A 26,304-nucleotide genomic window follows, 5' to 3' on the forward strand; every position below is an offset into this window, starting at 1 on the left:
AGTCACAAATGAAAGAGGGGAGATCACAACCAACATTGCAATGCAAATATAAGAGAATACTATGAAAGATTATATGCCAACAAACTTGGCAATCTGGAAGAAATGGGCAAATTCTTAGAAACTCACACACTACCAAAACTGAAGAAGAAATACAAATTTGAGCAGACCCATATCCAGCCAATAAATGTAATCACTAATCAAAACTATCACAACAAACAAGAACCCTAGGCCAGTTCGCTTCTCAGCGGAAGTCTACCAAACATTTAAAGAACTGTAACCTATTCTTCTCAGACTGTGTCCAAAAATAGAAATAGAAGGAAAGCTTCCAAACTCATTGCATGAAGCCAACATTACCTTGATTACAAAACCAAAGACCCAACTAAAAAGAATTGCAGGCCAATATCCCTGATGAAACTGGATACAAAAATTCTCAACAAGATAGTTGCAGATTGAATTCATGGGTACATTAAAGAATTACACACCACTATCAAGTGGGATTTATTCCTGGACTATAGGATTGGTTCAATATTGGCAAAACAATTGAGATGGTATAATACATTAATAGAAGAAAGAATAAGAACCACATGATCCTGCAAATAGATGCAGAAAAAGCATTTGACAAGATAGCATCCATTCTTGGTTTAAAAAAAAAAAACCTCAACAAAGTAGGGATATATGGAACATATCTCAACATCATAAAGTCCTTATATGAAAAACCCACAGTTAATATAATTCTCAATGGGGAAAAATTTAGAACTTTCCCCTTTGGTCAGAAACAAGACAATGATGCCCACTCTCACCGTTACTATTTAACATAGTACTGGAAGACTTAGCCTCAAGCAATCAGACAACAAAAAGACATAAAGAACATCCACATAGACAAGGAGGAATTCAAACTTTCACTGCAACTATTTGCAGATGACATGACACTCTGTGAAGAAAACCCAAAAAGACTCCACAAAGAATTGCTAGAACTAATACATGAATTCAGCAAATTTGTAGGATGTTTCTATAAAACAGAAACAATACAGAAGAAAAATAAATCAAGAATTCAATCCCATTTACAATTGCATCAAAAACAATAAGATACCTAGGAATAAACTCAACTGAACAGGTAGAAGATCTGTATTATGAAAACTGTAGAACACTTATGAAAGAAAATGAAGAGAACACAAGAAATGGAAAAGTATTCTATGCTCATGTATTGAAGGACAAACATAGTTAAATGTGTATACAACCCAAATGATTCTACACATGTGATTCTACACATAATGCAATTCCTATCAAAATACCACCAGCCTTTTACAAAGAGCTAAAACAAACAATCCTAAAACTTGTAGGGACAAAAGGCCCTGAATAGCCAAAACAATTCTGAAAAAAGAAAAATAAAACTAGAGGTATTACGATTCTGGATTTGAAGCTATATTACAAAGCTGTAGTCATTAAGAAAGTATGGTACTAGTACAAAAGCAGACACGTAGGTCAATGGAACAGAGAGAAAATCAAGAAATGGACGCACAACTGTATGGTCAACTAATCTTCAACAAAGCAGAAAAGATTATCCAATGGAAAAAGACAGTCTCTTCAACAAATGATGCTGGGAATACTGGATGGCAGCATGAAGAAGAATGAAACTTGCACCATGCACAAAAACAAATTAAAAAATGTATGAAAAACCTAAACGTAAGACAGGAAACCTTCAAAATCCTACAGGAGAACACAGGCAGCAACCTCTTTGACTTGGCCATAGTAACTTCTTACTAGACACATTGAGGAAGGCAAGACAAACCAAAGCAAAGATGAACTATTGGGACATCATCAAGAATAAAAGCTTCTGCACAATGAAGTAAACAACCAACAAAACCAAAAGGTAGCCTATGAAATGGGAGAAGGTGTTTGCAAATGACATATCAGATAAAAGGTTAGTATCCAAAATTCTTAAAGAACTTATCAAACTCAACACCCAAAAAACAAACAATCCAGTTAAAAATTGGACAAAAGACATGCCACACACTTTTCCAAAGAAGACTGCCAAATGGCTAACAGACACATGAAAAGATGCTCAATATCAATCACCATGGAAATACAAATGAAAACAACGATGAGATACCACCTAACACCTGTCATAATGGCTCAAATTAATGACACATGAAACAACAGGTGTAGGTAAAATGTGGAGAAAAGTGAACCCTCTTGCACTGCTAGTGGGAATGCAAACTGGTGCATTCTATCCTACAATCCTGCAATTGCACTTTTATGTATTTACCCAAAGGATACAAAAATACAGATTTGAAGGGGTACATATGCCCAGTGTTTATAGCAACATTGTCAACAATAGCCAAATTATAGAAAGAGCTCAAATGTCCATCAAGCTATGAATGGATAAAGAAGGTTTTGTGTGTGTGTGTGTGTGTGTGTGTGTGTGTGCGTGTGTGTGTGATGGAATATTACTCATCCATCAAAAATAACGGAATCTTGCCATTTGCAACAGTGTAGATGGGACTAGAATGTATTATGGTAACCAAAGTAAGTCAATCAGAGAAAGACAAATACCACGTGATGTCACTTATATGTGGAATTTAAGGAACAAAATATGAACATACAGGAAGGGGAGAAGAAGGGAGGTAAAGAGGCTCTTAAAAATAGAGAACATAGGATTGATGGAGTGAGGTGGTTAGGAGATGGGCTGGATGGGTGATGATTATTAAGGAGGCCAGTTGTTATGATGAGCACTGGGTATTGTATATAGGTCATGAATCACTTAATTCTATTCCAATGTAGAGCTGAAACAAATATTGACATGTATATTAACTAGCTAAAATTAAAATAAAAAAATAAATAAATCATCATAGACCACAGGGCACAAGTCACATGAAAGAGACCAGAGTGTTAATGATATCAATTCATCTCTGTAAGGTTCTGGTAAGTGGTGTGTTTCATTTGAGAAGAATGTGAATTACCACAGATCATAAACTGTGAAACATCAGGGATGGAGTGTCACCTGCACCAAGCTCCAGGCACCGGTGTTTACTGTCGATACGACTTTCTTCCCCTTATCTTTGTGAGGTGTCAGGAAAACCAACAAATACCAATTGTGAGAACACATACCAGCAATTAAGGTGTGACAACACCACTAAGGCTGGGAGAGAACAAGGCTTAGAGCCACTGGGATGCCAGATCTGTTCACTCTCATCTCACCAAGATAAATTTTAACATCAAGTGAAAAAGTTCACATGGAATTAGAAGGCTCTATCAAAAATTATCCCATCACCTGCCTTCTAAGGTTTTGCCTGGTCATTTATAAGAATACTAGGTTCACATATGGTTTAGATCCAATAAGGTCAAGTTAACAAGAATTAACTAATTCTTTAAATTGATCATTAGACTTCTGGGAAGATGGCAGAGGAGGAGGACCCTAAGTTCACCTCATTCCACAGATATAACTATAAAAGACTTACATGAGTGTAAACAATGCAGAAAATGACCCAAAGACTGTCTGAAGAAGCTCAACAATTAAATGTAGGAAAGAGACTGAATCAAAGATGATAAAGAGGGTAGAGATGCAGTCGGGAGCTAAAAGGACCTGCAGGATTGTCTGCAGGAAGGAAGGATGCCAGTGGCACAGAGAAGGGAGAGAAAAGAAACAGGAAGAAATAGAATAATTAAAGATACTGATTATCAGCAAATAAACTGAATCAGTAATTGAGGTGCCTGTGTGCCTGAGTGTCTGACTTTGGCTCAGGTTATGATCTCATGGTTAGTGGGTTCAAGTCCCATGTCAGGTTCTACACTGTCAGCATTTGGATACTCTGATGCCCTCTCTCTTGCCCCTGCCCCACTTGTTCTCTCTAAAAAATAAAAATTTAAAAAAGTTAATTGAATCAATAATTAAAACACTACCTACAAGACAGGAGTCCAGGACCAAAAAAAAATTCACAGATGAATTTTACCCGACATTTAAGAAGGGTTAACACCTATTCTTCCAAAATATTACTAAACATAGGAAGGAAGGCTTCCACGTTCATTCTGAGTCCAGCATTACCCTGATACCAAACCCATATAATGAAACTACCAAAAAAGAGAACTACAGGCCAATATCTTTTATGAACAAAGATGTAAAAACACTCAACAAAATATTAACAAACCAAATCCAACAGTACATTTTCAAAATCATTCACCACAATCAAGTGGGATTTATTCCAGGGATGCAAGAGTAGTTCAATAATTGCAAATCAATCAACATGGTACATCACATCAATTAGAGAAAGAATAAAAAGCATATGGTGATTTCAATAAAGACAAAGCATTTGACAAAGTACAACATCTATTCATAATAAAAACTCTCAACAAAGTAGATCTAAAGGGAACATATCTCAACATAAGGGCCAATATGAAAAACCTGCAGCTAACCTTATACTCAATGGGGAAAATATGAGAGCTTTCTCCTAAGGTCAGGAAGAAAACAAAGATGTCCACTCTCACCACTTTTATTCAATATAGTACTGAAAGTGTGAGCCACAGCAATCAAACAACAAAAAGAAAAAAAGGCATCCAAATTGGTGATGAAATAGTAAAATTTTCTTAATTTGCATCTGAGAAGGTCCTATATAGAGAAAACATAAGACTCCACAAAAATACTACTACCACAAAAATACTAGATCTCATAAATGAATTCAGTAAGGTAACAGGATGCAAAATGAATGTACACAAATCCACTGCACTTCTATCCTCTCAAAGTGAAGCAGCAGAAAGAGCAATTATGAAAATAATTCCATTTACAATTGAACCAGAAACCATAATATACCTAGGAGTATACTTAACCAAGGAAGTGAAAGACCATTACTCTGAAAACTATAAAAAGAAGAGGATGGGAGGAGCCAAGATGGCGGAACAGCATGGAAGTTTTTTGTGTGTCTCGTGTCCATGAAATACAGCCAGACCAACACTAAACCATCATACACACATAGAAAACTGATTGGAGGATTAACACAATAATCTGCACAATCTGAACCACAGAATTCAGCAGGTATGCAGTGCAGAAAGGTTAAACTTGGGGAGTGAGAAGGCTCAGGAAGGGAGGTGCTTTCGCGAGTGCAGAGAGAATGGAGACTGGGGGAGGGAGAATACAGGAAAAGCACCCCTCCCCAAAAGCAGTTGGAGAGAAAGTGGAAAATTGGAAATAGCCACAGGGACTAAACTAAAAATGGAGAAAGGAGAAAGGAGAGGGTTTAAATTCCTTTAAGACTGTAAACAAGGGGAGCGCAAAGTCTGCAACTCCACAGCTCAATACCTGGTGGTGCTCTGGTGGGAAGGGCGAATCCCCAGGAGCAGAGTGGGGTCCAGGAGGTCCCCCTCTCAGGGGGGTCCCCCTCAGGCCACATGGGGAAAAGTGGTTCCACTGCTGGAAGGACATTTGATAAAGACTGTTCAAGCCTGGTCAACACCAGACCCCAGCAGACCTGGTCCCAGCAGACCCCAGGAAACAACCACATCCATTGGTGCTGGAACAAGGTGGTTAAGGGTGAAGCCTGGTGCCAGATGTGTGTTGTGATTTCTCATAACCCCTGAAAAGCTGCTGCTACGCTATCTTGTGAAATTTTTCTGGGGCGGGCTGGCATCTGGCCGAAGTCTCGGGGCACTGACAGCAGAAGGGTCCGGCAAGCGTTGCTGTGTGTGGCCGGCATTCAGCCATTGCTCAGTGAGACTCTTCCGCAGAGGGGCAGAACAGGTCAAAGCTGCAGTTCTTCAGAAGTAAGGGGCTGGAGAAAACAACCCCATCTGAGACAAAACTCGGGAGAGAGGTATTGCCTGGGGCCTGGTCACGGAGAGTGAAAAAGCGGGGAGTGGAAGAGAGCTGAAGACAGAGGACTGGTGTGCAATTGCTGATCCAGGAGAACAGACTGGGTATCTGGGTGGTGCCATTTTCACCTTTCCTGCGCATGCACATATGCACCTACCAGCACCACAACACTCCACCTCAGTAGGCTAGCAGCGCCATCTAGTGGAGAGTGGAGCCGTTGCCCTGAGCCCTGCCCAACTGGGCCAACCTCACTCTTTAAGAACACAAGTTTCACCGCCAGCTTAGTTTATGGACTGTAAAGGGCTACATAGACTGACTTCTAGGGGAAAATTAAGTAATTTCAGTCCTACTTGAATCTGTTAGCAGGTCCATCTATTCAATTTTCTTTCTTTCTTTTTTTTTTTACATTTCTTTTTCTTGAATACAAAAATTGAAAAATTCATTTTTATTTGCAATTTTTATTCAAAATATTTTTCTTTAAAATTTTTACTATATTTTTTACTTTTGTGTAAATTTTTTCAAATTATACCTTAATTCCATCATTTTATTTTAGTCTACTTCAGTGTATTCACCTTTTCAAATGATCAAATGGTATTCTTTTTTCTTTTTTCTTTTTTCTCTTTTTTCATTTCTTTGCTTTTTCATGAATGCAGAAAAACTTCATTTTTACTTTCAATTTCTATTAAAATTATCTTTTCTTTAAATTTTTTACTGTATTTTTTGCTTCCATGTAAATTTTTTTCAAATTCTATTTATTTCCATCATTTTAGTGTAGTCTAATACAGTGTATTCACTTTTTCAAATTTTCAGATGATTTATTTTTTCCTCTTTTTTCTTTTTTTCATTTCTTTTCTTTTTCTTGAATAAAGAGAAATAATTCATTTTTATTTTTAATTTTTATTAAAAATATTTTTATTTATTTTTCCTACTATATTCTTAACTTTTGTGTAAATTTATTCAAATTCTATTTTATTCCCATCATCTCATTTAAGTCTACTTCAATGGATTCATTTTTTCAAATTCTCAAATGATTTCCTTCCCCCCCCCTTTTTTTTCTCTGCTCTGTCAAACCACTATCAACACTCAGACCGAAACACACCTAGGATATAGCATCATTTATTATATTCGTGTGTGTGCGTGTGTGTGCGTGTGTTTAATTTTTTAATTCTAATACTTTTTTTAATTTTAATTTTTTTTAATTTTAGTTTTTCTCCCTCATTAATTACTTTTCTCCCTTCAAAATGACAAAAAAAAGGAATTCACCCCAAAAGAAAGAGCATAAGGAAATGACAGCCAGGGATTTAACCAACACAGATACAAGCAAGATGTCTGAACCAGAATTTAGAATCACGATAATAAGAATACTAGCTGGAGTTGAAAAGAGACTAGAATCCCTTTCTGAGGAGATAAAAGAAGTAAAATTAGTCTGAATGATATAAAAAATGCTAAAACTGAGCTGCAATCATGGATGGATGCTGCGGCGGTAGGGATGTATGAGGCAGAACAGAGAATCAGCAATACAGAGGACAAAATTATGAACAATAATGAAGCAGAAAAAAAGAGGAAGATTAAGGCAAAAGAGCACGATTTAAGAATTAGAGAAATCAGTGACTAATTAAAAAGGAACAACATCAAAATCATAGGGGTCCCAGAAGAGGAACAGAAAGAAATCAGGGTAGATGTGTTATGTGAGCAAATCATAGCTGAAAACTTTCCAAACCTGGGGAAAGACACAGACATCAAAATCCAGAAAGCACAGAGGACCACCATTAGAGTCAGCAAAAACCGACCATCAAAAAGGCATATCATAGTCAAATTCACAAAATACTCAGGCAAGCAGAGAATCATGAAATCAGCAAGGGAAAAAAAGACCCAGCCTACAAGAGAAGACAGGTCAGGATTGCAGCAGACCTATCCACAGAGACTTGGCAGGCAGAAAGGAGTGGCAGGATATATTCAATGTGCTGAATCAGAAAAAAAATATGCAGCCAAGAATTCTTTATCCAGCAAGGCTGCCATTCAAAATAGAAGGAGGGATAAAAAAGTTTCCCAGACAAACAAAAATTAAAGGAGTCTGTGACACTAAATCAGCCCTGCAAGAAATTTTAAGGGAGACTCTCTGAGGGGAGAAAAAATGAAAAAATTAAAAAATACATACATACATACATACATACATACATACATACATACATACCAAAGCAACAAAAGAGAACACCACCAGAAACTCCAACTCTACAAGTATCATAATGGCAATAAATTCATATCTTTCAGTACTCACTATAAACATCAATGGACTCAATGCTCCAATCAAAAGACACAGGGTAACAGAATGGATAAGAAAACAAGATCCATCTATATGCTGTACAGGAAACTCATTGTAGACCTAAAGACACCCTCATACTGAAAATAAGGGGATGGAGAACCATCTATCATGCTAATGGTCACCAAAAGAAAGCCAGAGTAGCCATTCTTAAATCAAACAATCTAGACTTTAAAATAAAAACTGCATCAAGAGATGCAGAAGGGCATTATATAAAAATCAAGGGGTCTATCCACCAAGACCTAACAATTGTAAACATTTTTGCACCAAATGTGGTAGACCCAAATATATAAATCAATTAATCACACACATGAAGAAACTCATTGATAGTAATACCATAATAGTAGGAGACTTCAACACCCCACTCACAACAATGGACCCATCATCTAATCAAAAAATCAACAAGGAAACAATGGCTTTGAATGACACAATGAACCAGATAGTTTAACAGATATATTCAGAACATGGCATCCGAAAGTAGTAGAATATACATTCTTCTCCAGTGCATATGGAACGTTCTCCAGAATAGACCATATACTGGGACACCAATCATCCCTAAGTAAATACAAAAAGATTGAGATCATACTGGGCATATTTTCAGACCACAATGCTATGAAACTTGAAATCAACCACAAGAAAATATTTGGAAAGGTAAAAATTACTTGTAGACTGAAGAACATCCTATTAAAGAATGAATGAGCTAACCAAGCAGTTAAGGAGGAAATTAAAAAGTATATGGAAATCAATGAAAATGATAACACCACAACCCAGAACCTTTGGGACACAGCAAAGGCAGTCATAAGAGGAAAGTATATAGCAATCCAGGCCTTCCTAAAGAAGGAAGAAAGATCTCAGATACACAACCTAACATTACGCCTAAGGAGCTGGAAAAAAAAAAAAGCAAATAAAACCCTAAAACAGCAGAAGACAGGAAATAATAAAGACTAGGGCAGAAATCAATACTACCGAATCCAAAAAACAGTAGAAGAGATCAATGAAACCAGAAGCTGGTTCTTTGAAAGAATTAACAAAATTGATAAACCACTAGCCAGTTTGATCAAGAAGAAAAAGGAAAGTATCCAAATAAATAAAAATCAAGAATGAAAGAGGAGAGATCACAACCAACACAGCAGAAATAAAAACAGTAATAAGAGAATAGTATAAGCAATTATATGCCAATAAAATGGGCAATCTGGAAGAAATAGACAAATTCCCAGAAACATACACATTACCAAAACTGAAACAGGAAGAAATAGAAAATTTGAACAGACCCATAACCGGTAAGGAAACCGAATTAGTAATCAAAAACCTGCCAAAAACCAAGAGTCCAGGGCCAGATGGCTTTCCAGGGGAATTCTACCAAACATTTAAGGAAGAGTTAACACCCATTCTCTTGAAGGTGTTCCAAAAAATAGAAATGGAGGGAAAATTTCCAAATTCTTTCTATGAAGCCAGCATTACCTAGATTCCAAAACCAGAGATCCCCCTAAAAAGGAGAACTATAGACTAATTTCCCTGAAAAACATGGATGCAGAAATCTTCAACAAAATATTAGCCAACCAGATCCAACAATATGCTGTAAAAATTATTCACCACGACCAAGCAGGATTTATACCTGGGATGCAGGGATGGTTCAATATCCGCAAAAAACAATTAACGTGATTCATCACATCAATAAAAGAAAGGACAAGAACCATATGATCTTCTCAACAGATGCAGAGAAAGAATTTGACAAAATACTGCATCCTTTCTTGATAAAAACCCCGAAGAAAGTCGTGATAGAAGGATCATATCTAAAGATCATAAAAGCCATATATAAAATATCCAACACTAATATCATTCTCAATGGGGAAAACTGAGAGCTTTCCCCCTAAGGTCAGGAAGGAGACAGGATGTCCACTATCACCACTGTTATTCAACATAGTATTGGAAGTCTTCGCCTCTGAAATCAGACGACACAAAGAAATAAAAGGCATCCAAATTGGCCAGGAGGAGGTCAAACTTGCACTCTTCTCAGATGACATGATACTCGATATGGAAAACCCAAAAGACTCTACAAAAAAACTGCCAGAATTGACTCATGAATTCAGCAAAGTTGCAGGATATAAATCAATGCACAGAAATCAGTTTCATTTCTATACACCAACAATGAAGCAACAGAAAGAGAAATCAAGGAATTGATCCCATTTACAGTTGCACAAAAAAACCATAAAATACCTAGGAATAAATCTAACCAAAGAGGTGAAAAATCTATACACTGAAAACTATAGAAAGCGTATGAAAGAAATTGAAGAAGACACCAAAAAAAAAAAAAAAAAGGAAAAATATTCCATGTGGGAGGGCGGATGGGCTAAATGGGTAAGGGACATTAAGGAATCTACTCCTGAAAACGTTGTTGCACTATATGCTAACTAATTTGGATGTAAATTAAAAAAAAAAAAGAAATAAAACAAGTTACAATAAAAAAAATAATTAAAAAAAGAAGAGGAAATTAAAAAAAGAAATTAAAGAAAAGAATAATTAAAAGAAAAGAATAATTAAAAAAAGAAATTAAAAAAAGAAAAAATTGATGGTGACACAAACAAATGGGAATGTATTCCATATTCATTGATCGGAAAAACAATATTATTAAAATGTCCATGCTACTCAAATGAATATCCACATTGTAATACAATCTCTACCAAAATACCAACAATAGTTTTCACAGAATGAGAATAAAAAAATCTTAAAATTTGTATGGAACCACAAATAGCTGAAATAATTTTTAAAAAGAGAAATAAATGTGTAAGTATCACAATTCCAGATTTCAATTGATACTACAAAATCTTAATCAAAACAGTATGGGACTGACACATACATCAATGGAACAGAATAGAAATTCCAGAAATAAACCACAATTGTATGGTCAGTTAATCTTTGACAAAGGGTGCAAGAATATGTAATGGGAAAAAGACAATCTCTTCAACAAATGGTGCTGGGGAAACAGGACAGCCACATGCAAAAGAAAGAAACTAAACCACTGTCTTTCGCCATACACAAAAATAAACTCAAGATGGATTAAACAACTAAATGTGACACCTGAAATCATAAAAATCTTAGAAGATAGTTCATGCAGTAATGTCTGTGACATTGCCTGTAGCAAATTTTTTCTAGATATGCCTCCTGAAGCAAAGGAAATAAAAGCAGAAATAAGCTTTGGAACTACATCATAATAGAAAGCTTCGGCACAGCAAAGGAAACAATCAATAAAACTAAAAGGCAACCTACAGAATGGGAGAAGTTGTTTGTAAATAACCTATCTGATAAAGGATTAGTATACAAAATATATAAAGAACTTTTCCACTTTAACACCCCAAATTAAATAATCCAAGTTTTAAGATGGACAGAAGGCACGAACAGACATTTCTCCAAAGAAGACATACAGATGACCAACAGACACGTGAAAAGATTCTCAACCTCACTCATCATCAGGGAAATGAAAATCTAACCACAATACAGCAGAAAGAGAAATTAAGAAACCAACCCCACTTATAGTTTCACCAAAAATAATAAGACACCTAGGAATAAACCTAACCAGGGAGGTGAAAGATCTATAGGCTGAAAGCTATAAAACACTGACGTAAGAAATTGAAGATGATACAAAGATATAGGAAGAAATCCCATGTTCATGGATTGGAAGAAAAATATTGCTAAAATATGTATACCATCCTAAGCATTCTACACATTTAATGGAATACCTATCGAATACCAACAGCATTTTTCAGAGAACTAGAACAATCATAAAATTTATTTTTCTTAATATTTATTTTTGAGAGAGACAGTGGGAGCAGGTGAGAGGTGGAAAGAAAGGGAGACATAGAATCCAAAGCAGGCTCCAGGCTCTAAGCTGTCAGCAGAGAGCTCAACGTGGGGCTCGAACTCACTAACTGTGAGATCATGACTTGAACCAAAGTCAGACACTTAACTGACTGAGCCACCCAGATGCCCCTACAATCCTAAAATTTATAAGGAATGACAAAAGATCCCAAATAGCCAAAGAAATCTTGAAACAGAAAAGCAATGCAGGAAATATTCCAATTTTAGATTTCAAGTTATATTACAAAGCTGTAGTAATCAAAACAGTATGGTACTGGTACAAAAGTTGACACATTGATCAATGGGACAGAATAGAAATCCCAGAAATAAGCCCCCAACTGCATGGCCAATTAACCTTTGACAAAGCAGGAAAGAATACCCAGTAGGAAAAAGACAGTCTTTTCAACGAATGGTGTTGGCAAAACTGGGCAGCTGCATTAAAAAGAATGACACTGGACCACTTTGTCTCACCATACACAAAAATAAACTCAAAATGAATGAAAGGCCTAAATGTGAGACATAAAACCATAAAAATCCTAGAAGAGAGCACAGAAAGTAATGTCTCTGACATCAGCAGTAACCATATTTTTCTAGACATGCCTTCTGGGGTAAGAGAAATAAAAGAAAAATAAACTTTTGGGTCTACATCAAAATAAAAAAATTCTGCACAGTAAAGTAAACAATCAACAAAACTAAAAGGTAACCTACGGAATGGGAGAAGATATTTGCAAATGACATATCTGATAAAGCATTATTATCCAAAATATAAAAAGAACTTATACAACTCAATACCCAAAAAACAAATAATCTAATTAGGAAATGAGCAGAAGACACTTCTCCAAAGAAGGCATACAGATGACTAACAGATACATGAAGAGATGTTCAACATCACTCATCATCAGGAAAATGAAATGCAAACTACATTGAGATATCACCGCACACCTTTCAGAATGGCTAAAATGAACACAGGAGACAATGAGTGTTGACGAGGATGTGGATAAAAAATAACTGTTGGTGGGAATGCAAAGTGGGGCATCCACTGTGGAAAACAGTATGGAGGTTCCTCAAAAAATAAAAATAAATCACTACCTTACGTTTCAGTAATTGCATTACTGGATATTTACCCAAAGATAAAAAAAAAAAAAAAAGCAAGTCAAATGGATATATACACCCCATGTTTATTGCAGCATTATCTACAAAGGCCAAATTATGGAAGCAAAAGTGTCCATCGATAGATGAATGGATAAAGAAGTTATGACAGATTATTATTCAGCCATTAAAAATAATGACATCTTGCCATTTGCAATGACATGGATAGAGCAAGAGAGTATAATGCTAAGCAAAATAAACCAGTCAGATAGAAAAATACCATATGATTTCCCTCATATCTGGACTTTAAAAAACAAAAGAAATTAACACAGTAAAAAAAGAGACAAACCAAAAAACAGATTCTTAACTATAGAGAACAAACTGATGGTTACCAGAGGGGAGGTAAATGGGGGAATGTGCAAAATAGATGAAGGGGGTTAAGTGTACACTTATCTTGATGTGCACTGAGTAATATATGGAATTGTTGAATTGCTATATTATATACTTGAAATTAATATAATACCGAATGTTAACTGTACTGAAATTAATGTTTAAAAATACAGAGATGGAGGCAAACCATAAGAGACTCTTAAATACAGAGAACGAACTGAGGAGTGCTGGAGGGGAGGTGGCTAAGGGGATGCGCTAAATGGGTGAAGTATTAGGAGGGCACTTATTGGGATGAGCACTGGGGGTTATATGTAAGTGATGAGTCACAGGGTTCTACTCGTGAAACCAATACTACACTCTATGCTAACTAACTTGAATTTATGTATGTATATACATAAATGTATGTAAGTATACATACATACAAACAAATTGATTCTTAAAGTGATCTTGGTTTCCCCTGGTACAGGAATAAAGGTAAAAATGCCAGTGGCTTGTAGAGTGAAATATTTTGGGTTACAGGAGGGGAAAATAAAAGATCTGAATCTCCCCCAATTACAAAAAGAAAAGTTGGAGATATTGAGTTTTCTTTCCCTTGTATATATCCAGAATTTGCAAATGTGTTTTGTACATATGACAAAATGAAAAGAAGATAGGGGATAGTAGTAGTCATTCATAGTGATGACCCATAATAATCACCCCCTCCCAAATTTATGTATATCAGAGCTGAATTTGCTTCATGTGTCTTTGCTGCCACTTCTAGCCAAATATCCACTTCTCCTACAGGGTCATTCCATTTTGGACTCACCAATTTTGTCTTTATCACAGACACTTGTCTTTCTTCAAGAGGAAAGGCTACAAGAAATGGAAAGGAACAACACCAGATCTTTAGAAAGCTATATCCTCATAAGTTTCTCTGGCTAATCTTAAAAGTAGGATTTTCCTATTGTCTCCAGAGAAGCATGAATATTTTCTTGCTTTCACTTCTAGATTTTCTGTCCCTTATACCAATGTGGTTTCAGGGAGTCACCTTTCATTACCAGATGTGAGTTTCACCATAGGCTCCACCCATCCAATGTTGTATAATCTCATCTGGAGTGCAGATAAGATCACATCTGCCTGGAGTTGCCATCCAGTACTATATTTTTCCCATACTGGAAGCGTGAGATGCATCCTCCTGGCTATCAAAATGAATATGCTGCAGGCTACAGAACCCTGCACTACTTAGCATCACATGCTCATATGTTTGGTCATGCTTTCATATTGATGTCCTAGCCTCAGGTGCTGTCCTACTGTGAGAATACAATGGCCCTAAGGGCTTTTGTTTTCACAAAACTTATCATCCTTATGCCCTCTTTCTAACCCTCATCTCCTATAGGTACATTGCATGTGGTCACTTGACCTTTCATTATATCAGCTACTAGAGGAAAGCAAATCTTCGATGTTTATATTTTCCTACTGTGTCTCTCCTATTCTAAAACAGGATGATAGATTACTGATGACAGATAAGTAGTAGATGATAGATAGGTAGATAGATAATGATTTATGGATGATAATGGTAGATAGATGATAAATATATTGATAGTGATTGATAGATGATAGATACATAGATAGATGATACTGATTTATAGATAGAAGATAGATAGCAATAGAGCAGATTATAGACACTGATTTCTCTCCAACAAACACACTCCCATTGCCAAAACCAGGCAGACTCCTTATTGTCTTCTATGTACACATAAACCTTAGTATCAATACCCTCATCAATACATTGAGAAACAAGGATGTAAAAGTGTCTATGAAGATAAAGCTTGAGAAGGGGTAGGTGTCCATTTTGAGAAACAATTTTTAATCCATGTACCATGTATATTACCTGATTTAGAATGATGAAGATAGTTCTGGGACTGACCAAATAAATAGGGCAGGTGATGGCATGCTTATGCATTAGCATAGTATTTCTGAGTTGATTGTTCCTCATCTACTCCCAGGGACTCTAAATTATCCACTGTTAAATTACCCACTGTTCAGTAAGGGACTCTAGTTCTGGACATTGCAATGACCTGCACGTATAAAAACTTGCCTTTACTGTAAACACTGGATTTTTCTGTTTTGACTCTGCTCTCAAGACAAATTCTTTAGGCTTGTGTGAAGGATAGAAAAAGGACTGAGAAGATAGACATGATGTACAATAATCAAATATTTCTGGATTTATATAAAGTTATTATCTCCACTGGAACCCTATTTTCCTATATCTGTTCTCCTACTCAGTCTTTCATGACAGCACTCAGTGTGCTACTGCCTTCAGTCAAAGAAGAGATCATAAAGGAAATTGGTTAGTATTTGAAGCAAAATGAAAATGAAAATGAAAACTATCGAAATGTATGGGATGCAGCTAAATCAGTGGTTAGAGAGAAATTGATAGCTTTCAATGCTTATGTTGTTTAAAAAGGGAAATGTCCAATATCAATTATCTAAACTTCTACCTTAAAAGGCTAAAGAAGGAAGATAAGATTAAACGAAAAATAGAATGAAGGAAATAATAAATATAAAAGCAGGTTATGAAATACAAAAATATTAAAAATAACATATGACACCACAGTTGGTACTTTGAAAAATATCAATCCAGACAATCTCTAGCTAGACTGATTAAGAACGAAGTGGAGGAGATACAAGCTACAGGGTCAGAAATAAAATGGGTTAGTACAGATCTTATAGCGATTAAAAGGATAATAAGGGAATATTATGAACAATAAATTTGACATCTAAGGTGAAATTCCTAGATCCCTTGAAAGATATTAATAACCAAAATAGATTCAAAAAGACATTTAAATTCTTAATACTTTTATACTAGTGAAATTAGTTTTAGTTTTAATTAAAAATGCTCCCACAAAGAGAAGTATACATCTGTATGTCTATACTTGTGAATTCTATTAAATGTTGAAGAAGAAATAATATCAATGATAAATTAACTCTTTAAGAAAATAGAGAATTCTTCCCAAGTCATGTAGTGAAGCCAGACTTAAATTGGTATACAATCTATGCCAAGACATCACAAGAAAAGAAAAATACTGCTTAACATCATTCATTATTTTAGACAAAAAAAAATCTTACCAAATATTAGCTAATGAAGTGCAGCATAATGCTAAAAGGACAGTGAGCCATGATCAACTTAGATTTTTTTTCCCCAGGAGGCAAATTAGCTTAACTTATGAAAATCAATTTCAAAATTTCCCGTTTAATAGCATAAAGTAGAAAGAAACACAGGATCACCTCAGGAAATGCAGAAAAATCAGTGGACAAAATTTCACACACTCTCAGCAAACCAAGAATAGAAAGAAGCTTTCTGAACCTGGTAGAGGACATCAATAAAATACAGCTGATAACATCATTATTGGCAAAAGACTGAATACTTTCCCTTAAGATTGCAAACAAGGCAAGAATTTCTGCTCCCAGTTCTTCCACTTGTTAGTAACCCAGACTTCATAGCAGCCGAAACATGGAAAGATAAAGAAATAAAAGGCAGAGCGATTGGAGAGATAGAAATAAAAGTCTTTATTTGTGGATGACATGATCATGTACTTGGAAAATAATAAGTGGTCTATGCAAAAGCTACCAAAAATAACATGTGCCTTTATCACAGTCACAGGATATAATGTCAATTTAAAAAAACCTCAATTCTGGGGTAGGAGTTAAAATGGTGGAGTAGTAGGGGGATCCTGGGCTTGCCTCATCTCTTGAACACAGAAAGATCAACATCAAATCATTTCAAATACTAGGAAATTGATCAGAGGATTAAGAGAACAATCTGCATAACTAGAGCGAGAAAATGAGGCAGGTACAAGTGCAGAGTGTAGAGTTGGGGGAGAAAAAAGCTGTGGTGCCATGGAAGGGAGGGAACCCTTTTCTCAGAGAGGAGAGGAGAGAGGGGGAGAGGGAGCAGTGTGTCAGGTTCATGCAAGAAAAGCACACCCCTGAAACCATTGGCTGGGGAATTAAGAGAAAATGACTATGGCAAGTTTTGCAAACAGTGGAGCTGAATTTGGGAGGTTTCTGAAGTCTGCACCATTCTCCAGAGTCAATCCAGGTGAGTAGCTGTGCTCCTAGGGAGAAGGAGGGTGGAGGCCTGGAGGTGGACAGTGGACAGCATGGTGTGGGGATCCCCAGGGTTGCACTGGAAAGCATGGTTCTACTTCCTGCTATGCATTTGGAAGAGGTTATATTGCCTCCCCAAGGGCAAAATGGCACCTTTGAGCAGCCATTCAACAGCAGGAGACAGAGGCACATGCAGAAAGCATATAACCTGTGTTTTCGCTGTGCTTTACCATAAACTCCAGGCTCCTGCACAGCCCTGTGTTCTTTAATAGGATGAACAAACTAAGGAAGAAAGAGAAAAACAAACATAAAAACACACTCTTAAATACAGAGGAGAAACTAGTGGTTGTCAGGGAGGAGGTATGTGGGGATGGATGAAATAGATAAAAGGAGATTAAGAGGTACAAACTTCCAGTTATAAAATAAATAAGCTATGGATATAAAAAGTACAGCATAAGAAATATGGTCAATAAGATTGTAATAACATTGTTTGGTGACAGACGATGGCTACACTTAATTAACATTGAGTAATGTATAGAATTGTTTAATCATTGTGTTGTACACCTGAAACTAATATAACACTGTATGTTCATTATACTTTAATTAGAAAGCAAAAAAAAAAAAAACCTCACAATGAGATATAGCTATAAACCTACTAGAAAAGCTAAAAGAATAAAGATTGACAATACCAAGTGTTAGAGAGAATGTGGGCAGTTGGAACTCACATATACTGCTCTTTGCAGTGATCATGGTACAGACACTGTGAAAACATTTTGACAGTTTCTAATAAATGTGAACATATACTAGGGACATGATCCATCAATTCCACTACTACCCATTTACCCAAGTTAAATGAAAATTACATGCCCACACAAACACTTGTCTACTAGTTTTCATGACAGCATTATTCATATTAGCAAAAAAGTAAATACTCCCAAAAGACTATTTTCAGACAAATGAATATATTGTGCATTATTCATACAATGGAATTCTAGACATCACTTAAAAGGAAGGAGGTACTGACACATGCATAAATTTCAAAGACATCATGCCTAGTGAAAGTCAAACTCAATGATTACTCACTGTATCATTATATTTATATGACATTCTAAAAAAGAACAACAACAAAAGAAAGAAAAGTCTAAACTATAGTGAAAGAAAACTAATCCCTGCTTAAAGCTGTAGGTAGACGAAGAGAATTAATTTCAAAAGAGCACAGTGTTCTTTTGGGAGTCAGGGAAATGTTCTATGTTTTCATTGTGTGATATTTACATAATTATACATTTGTCAAAACTCATTGGACTGTACATTTTAAATGGATGGATTTTATTGTATGTAAGTTATACTTCAATAGACCTGAAGAAAGAGAGCCATTAATCTGTTGAAAGGCTGGAGTGGGGACTCCTGGGTGACTCAGTCAGTTGTGCATCCAACTCTTGGTTTTGGCTCAGGTCATGATCTCGTGGTTTCATGAATTCGCATCGGGCTCTGCACTGACACTGTGGAGCTGCTTGCGATTCTATCTCTCTCTGTCTTTCTGTCTGACTCTCCCCTGCTCATGCCTTTTTTTTTTTTTAAAGAACAGAAAGACGAGTGCTACATGAGGTATTCCAAATGGTAGTATTTCCAGGGAGGTAGTAGGAGTCCATGTTTTCATATTTTGTAAAATATGTGTGATATGTAAAGGGATCCCATCACATGATTTAATATTAAAACTATTATTTAATAAAAAATATATTATATATATGAGCCTTACTTTGTGTATAGGTTCATGGGACTCTATCTTGTATCAATGTTCATGTCTAGTAAGAGATTAAAAAGAGGATGAGAGAAGCAAACAAAATCCACAGAGAGGGATCCAAGCACAGCAGACCATGTAATAGTAATGCACTCAGGAGATTAGGGGAGATCCTGCACTTTATATTCTTAGTTTTATAATTCACTTAATGGGATCTAGATCTTAAAAGAGGTGATAAGCTAAAACTTTAATATCTGAATTATAGCTAAAAAAGTAACAAGTTTCCTTTTTTAAAATTTATTTTTTGAATCCACGTTAGTTAACATTTAGTGTAATAATTTCATGAGTAGAATTTAGTGATTCATCCCCAACATATAATTCCCAGTGTTCATACCAACACCCCTTCCTTAATGCCCATTACCCATTGAGCCCATTTCTCCCCCCAACCTCGTTCCAGCAACCCTTGGTTTCTTTTCTGTATTTAAGAGTCTCTTATGGTTTGCCTCCCTCTCTTTTTTTATCTTATTTTTCCTTCTCTTCCCCTATGTTCATCTGTTTTGTTTCTTAAATTCCACATAGGAGCGAAATCCTATGATATTTGTCTTTCTCTGACTGATGAGTGTCTAAGAGATCACTTTAAAATAAATTGTCCCTAGACCACTGCCCCTATATATAAGCTGACTAGCTTCAGCTGAACATGTCTCCCACTCTGAAATAGAATATGCAAAGTAAGTTTATTTCAAGTGGTGATGGGAGGGGAGTGATATGTGTAATACATCAGTCAAGCCGTTACAAGAAAAATATCACATATTGATATAATTAATTAATTGAAAAAAATCATATATAAGGTTTTTGTAATATCCATACTAATGACAAATATTCATATTAAATTAAGTTTTAAAAGCAAAATTAACATGCCAATCAATGATTTTTATCAATAATTTGTTCAGATAATTAAGATATCCCTTGGATGAATCATATTATTTTTTCAGAACCTAGTTCTATCTGCTTCAGATACTTCACCTAATTGTTCCATTTATGAATTCTCATTAGTTGGCAGTATATAAATAACAATTTTAAAAGTTATTCCCACTATATGTATATGTGTATACATATAGTGGAAAAAAATATGTATATACATTTTTAAGTTTTTTTAAAAAGTAGAAAAAGAAGAGAAGCTTACCTGTACTGTATTACTGGAGAGTCTCTTCCACCCATGACTCATCAGTATTATTATCCACCACTAAGAGTGATAAATTAAAGAATATAGACCAATTTCTTTTTTAACATTAAAAGAAAGAATAACGATGTTTAAAAGAAAAGTTTTAATGTACTTTCAATATGTCATTAAGAAAGCCCAATCAAGGGGCGCCTGGGTGGCGCAGTCGGTTAAGCGTCCGACTTCAGCCAGGTCACGATCTCGCGGTCCGTGAGTTCGAGCCCCGCGTCGGGCTCTGGGCTGATGGCTCGGAGCCTGGAGCCTGTTTCCGATTCTGTGTCTCCCTCTCTCTCTGCCCCTCCCCCGTTCATGCTCTGTCTCTCTCTGTCCCAAAAATAAAAATAAAAAAACGTTGAAAAAAAAAAATTAAAAAAAAAGAAAGCCCAATCAAAACAAATTAAACACATATCGCTTTCTTTGGTTTTATTGAATAGTATCATCTTACAGGAATTACAAATAGTTATTTATTTTTCAAGATTTATGGCCAAACTCCTTGTTTTGTTTTAAATTTAATTAATTAATTAGTTTATTTATTTATTTTGATATTTTTGACAAACAGAGAGAGTGGGGAGGGGCAGAGAGAGAGGGAAACAGAGGATCCCAAGCGGGCTCTGCACTAAGAGTGGAGAACCCAACGTGGGGCTCAAACTCTTGAATTGTAAGTTCATGACCTGAGCCAAAGTTGGACATTTAACTGACTAGCTACACAGACACCCCTTGTTTTAAATTTTAAAAAGCTATCCTAATTTATTAGCACTGTGCCCAGTGACAAATTAAGTCATACAATGATACTTTATTTTTTTTATCTTATATTGTTATTTCCCCCACCAGAAAATGAGTTCTATTCAATCAAAAAGAGTGTTTTATTCATCTATTTCAACAAAACTCTGAAATCTAGAAGATATTTAGCTACTGAGGTAAATGAATAAATGAATGAGTAGATGAATAATTGGATAGGTGAATAAATGAATGATTTTGAACAGTTATTTCTTTATATTGTTCAATGTGACAAGCATATAGACCCATAGAATAAAACACTATAATATAGTATCTGAAAAAAAGTATGCTTCAACCAAAGAATTGTCATACATCTTTTCACCATTTAGCTAAATTGAATGCCTGTGAATGACCAAAAACTCCATTCATCTATGTCTTTACTGCTCCCATCTTTTTGTAGATATTATTGCTCAGTCCATAATTTAGCATATTATTCTTTTATTTATTTTTAAAGTTTTTATTTATTTATTTTGAAAGAGAGAGAGAGAGAGCCAGTGGGGAACAGACAGGGAGACAGAATCCCAAGCAGGCTCCACACTGTCAGTGCAGAGCCAGATGTGGGACCTGAACTCACAAACCATGAGATCATGACCTGAGCCAAAGTCAAGAGTCCAATGCCTAATTATCCTGAACCACCCAGGCTCCCCTTAACATATTATTTTTAAAACTCAGCTCCTAGTGAAAACTGGGTGGCTCAGTCAGTTGAGCATCCAACTCTTGATTTCAGCTCAGGTTATGATCTCACTGTTTGGTGAATTCAAGCCCACATGAGGCTCAGTGCTTTATGGAGCTTGCTAGGGATTCTCTCTCTCTCTCTCTCTGATCCTCCCCAACTTGTGCTTTCTCTGTCTCTCTCAAAATGAATAAATAAACTTAAAAAAAGTCCCTAATTTCTATGGACACTAAATATGGAATTATTAAAGATTAAAGTGTTACAAATCAAAAAGTTACCTCTAGATAATGTTTTAGAATTAGTCAATAAAATGAATCCAAAGTTAGGACTGAACTTTCTTCTATGCTTTCTGGGTTGTAGACTAAAATAAGTATCAAAGAAAGAGGGAAACCACCTTCCAAGATGGACCAGACTCTGAACAAAAGTTGCAGGATAAAAATTGTGATCTCTCTATCACAAATCCCACTCCCATCCCACTAGTCTCCTTACTGCCCCTCTTACATCTTTGTTTCTGAGAGTGTAGATTAGAGGATTGAGGCTAGGCGTAACAACAGTATAAAAGAGGGCAATGAACTTGCCTTGATCTTGAGAACTTCCTGATGGTGGCTGCAGATATATGCACATGATTGGAATGAAAAAGAGAGACACAACCATAAGATGGGATCCACATGTTCCAAAGACTCTCTGAAGTTTGACTGATGACTGCATCCTAAACACAGCCAGGGCAATGGCAACATATGAGCTGAGAATCAGGATGAGTGGTATGAGGACGAAAATGGAGCTCATGATCAGGAGGGTCAGCTCATTAGCACGGGTATCAACACATGATAGTCGCAGCACTGCTGGAACCTCACAAAAGAAATGGTCCACTTGGTGATGTCCACAGAGGGGGACCCAGAAGGTAAAGGAGGAATGAAGTGCTGAGGTGATAAAGCCACTGATCCAGGAAGCCACAGCCAACAGGTGGCAGAAACGAGGGTTCATGAGCACGCTGTAATGTAGGGGTCTACAGACAGCTGCATAACGGTCATAGGACATGACCACCAGGAGGACACACTCTGTGGTTCCCAGTGCAAGGACAAAGTAAAGTTGAATCATGCAACCGGCATAAGAGATGGTCTTTTCTGGGCCCCAGAGATTGACCAGCAACTGAGGGATGGAGCTGGTAGTGTAGCAGAGATCCAGAAAAGAGAGGTTTGAGAGGAAGAAGTACATGGGAGTATGGAGACGGGCATCCAGGCATGACAAGACAATGATAAACAGGTTCCCTATCAATGTCACCAAGTAGAACATCAAGATAAGCACAAAGAGAATTACTTCCAGATGAGGCCAATGTGAAAAACCCAGTAGAATAAAGTAGCCTTCAGAACTTGCATTTTTCCCCATCATCATTCATTTTTTCCAGTACCTGAAGAAAGAACCATAAACTCAAAGGCTGATAACTCAAAGGTTGTTAAACACTGGTCAGTAGTGTGGGCAAAACCTATGCCATTTCCAAAATGCTCTTGTTTCAGTAACATTTTTATAGTTTTGTTTTTATTTTTCATTCACATATTTCTTCTGTTGTAGATAAAATCAATAACTTCTGAAGTGAATGAGTTCTTTTTATGAATCACTAAATTGCTATTGGATAAATAAAGATTAAAGATTAAGTTCCATAGCCAGGAAGACAATCTTCATGAAAAATAATCTTTTTAACAAAAAAACCTTTCAATTTATTCCTCTTTTATGTATTTTCAGGCCTTTTCCAATTTTGTGGTTACAAAGAAAGGAATATCTCTACTCTTAATAATCTTACATATAAATGAGAGCCTACCATGAGATGAAAAACAACTGAGTACCAACTTTAAAATGTTAATATTTGGTGAAAAAAATAAATTTCAATTGCATTATGATTACAGGAAGAAGAAAATATTCATTTATGTATGCTAACGACTTATTTTTAGAGAAAAAAGAAATAGCATCAACTGGAAGTATAAACAAAGGCTCACGTGTTCACACATACATCCCAAAATGAGTATTCACACTATGAGCTAAACTAAAGGTCTTAATACTAATTGAGACGTGAAATAAGGATGATTCAGTGATGGAATACTTCCAACCATAAATGAGATTAGAACTAACTTTGAAAGACCAAAATTAAATTACAGAATTGAAGAAAATTGCAGAGGAAGCAAAAGGAAAAGGGAAGGTGTTTAGAGCAGGAAGCTGGACAGGAACCTGTGGTTCTTGGGACTAAATGTGAATCCCAGGCTGTGAGGCTTGGGCAAGAGCTGGAAAGACAGTTTCCACAAAATTTCACATGCTTTAGGACAGCAGCTAAGACATTTGAATTCTAAGTCATAATTTATAATTATTCCACATTTTTAGGTTTTCTACAATTTCAAATTGAACTTCTGAATAGAAAACTCACTGATTTTTAATAGGCAAAGATATGTGAATATTGCATAAAATCCAGTTGTAAGTTTCTTTTATACTTGATCTTTTGTGCTTGTTTATTTTTGTGAAAAATAAAGTTAAGGAACTCCAATGTGTATTAATAATTTGGTTTTTGTTTGCTTGTTTTCTCTTGTGTGTTACCAATCTTTCATAGAAAATACTAACACTTTATAATTGTTGCTAAAAGATATAGTAACCCACATTTACATGTTCCCAAATAGCTTTGCCCCAACACATCTCCCCTCACCCTCTGACAGAAGACAGCAATCACAAATTCAGGCAGAACAGACCCACATACTGTCTTTTGAAGGACTTTAACTAGCTCAAATATTATAATATTAGCATTTTAAAAAGATGTTAGGGATGTCTAATTGGTCAAATTACAGCTGGAGAGACAGGAATATTTAATGTGGCCCAAAATTATTAAGATTGATTCACAAATATATCTATACACCATTTTATATTATTCGTAATGTGTCATTAACCTCATGAGGGATGGTGGAAATTTTCCAAGGGATTTTTTTTATTTTCCTAAAATAAGAGGCAATACACCACAAAATATTTTAACTCAAATGCTGTGGGTATTTCCTCTGAGGTAGTCAAAACTGTCTTGCCTTACAAAGAAAGCTGTCTGAATTCCTTTGTACATTAATTAAAAGAAAGCAGCAGTTGTGTAACATTTAACTGCAATACCAGCCATTGTTTAGCATTCTCCTAGAAGTGAAAAGGAATAAGAGATAAGGGACAAACTATCCAGAATTCATAAAAAGAGAAATTTAGGGATTTATGTCTTGATTTTCTTCTTAGAGGAAAAGAGGGAATGAAGGCCCTATAAAGGTAGCTTTAGAATTGTGGAATAAAATATCTTCTATTCTTTGAAGTCAAACATCATGGGGAAAATGGGTGGCTTAGTGCTCTCTTTTAACCCCAGTGTCACTAACAGACATTCTCCTAATTCCTTTCATGTCTGTGTCTTTGAATTAAACCTAGCTCTTATCCAGGGCTCTCTCAGCTTTTCCATACTGACCTTCATGTATTTGTCCCTCTCCCCACTGTTCTCTTCATGCTCTATGCTTTACCATTTACAAAGCAATCAAGCTCTCTGGATATCATGCAACCTGAGACTATCGACCTAACTGCCTTCCTGTACCAACTGTGCTAATGTTCAAAATCTAACCATGGAAAGCAGAATCTAAAACAAACTGTGGCTATCATCGCCACAGAAAAGAAAGGCTGAGCTTGTCAAGAAGATGTGCTTTGAGCAGAATGCAAGAATTCTTTAGGGCATTTAAGGTATCAGGGGATGGAACCCTTATCCCAGAGCAAATAGGACCTTTAAGGAAACAAAAAGAATAATGTGACTTTCTTTCCTTGACTGGGGCCATGGGGAAGACAAATCCCATAATTGCAATTAATACCCTTCAAGGAACTATCCAGGTTAGAGCAGTGTAATATTCACAAGAAAAAAACTCTTCACAGAAATTCCTTCAACATGATGTTGTCCTTGTCCTGGGACACCACAGAACTTATTACCAACCAGTGGGGTAAAGGTACTTTGAATTGTATTGTCAATGAAAGGAATGGGTTCTGCTGATTCACCTGATTTTTCCCCTGCCCCCCATGGCGGTAAAGCCCAAATTTGCGGGACTACTGGTTAAAAGTAGGGGAGGTTCAGGAGCCATGAAACAGAAAAGATGGAATACATTAAAACTCACCTTTTCGTTATTAACCTGGTGCTTTTTGAGAGTGGAACTACACCTTTTATGCTTTCCTGATTGTCTTATAGAATCAATTACAAGTTTATGCCTAAAAAAGTTTAGAAAATCTATGTAAGAGTATTTACAGCCCTAACTCCACTCCTTCCCTCAGCTTAGTAGACAGCTGCCATATCTATTCTCACTCCAACAGAATTCTG

General features: G+C 36.1%; 1 protein-coding gene across 1 annotated transcript; it reads right to left on the bottom strand.

The window, feature by feature from the left end:
* Positions 1-22,403: 22,403 nt before the first annotated feature.
* On the bottom strand, positions 22,404-23,342 carry LOC132677191 (olfactory receptor 2J3-like). The gene has a single exon (XM_060629079.3). The coding sequence runs from the start codon at positions 23,340-23,342 to the stop codon at positions 22,404-22,406; it is 939 nt and encodes a 312-aa protein (XP_060485062.3).
* Between the last annotated feature and the right edge of the window lie 2,962 nt (positions 23,343-26,304).

Source organism: Panthera onca, chromosome B2, assembly GCF_046562875.1.
Source record: "Panthera onca isolate mPanOnc1 chromosome B2, mPanOnc1 haplotype 2, whole genome shotgun sequence".
NCBI lineage: Eukaryota > Metazoa > Chordata > Mammalia > Carnivora > Felidae > Panthera > Panthera onca.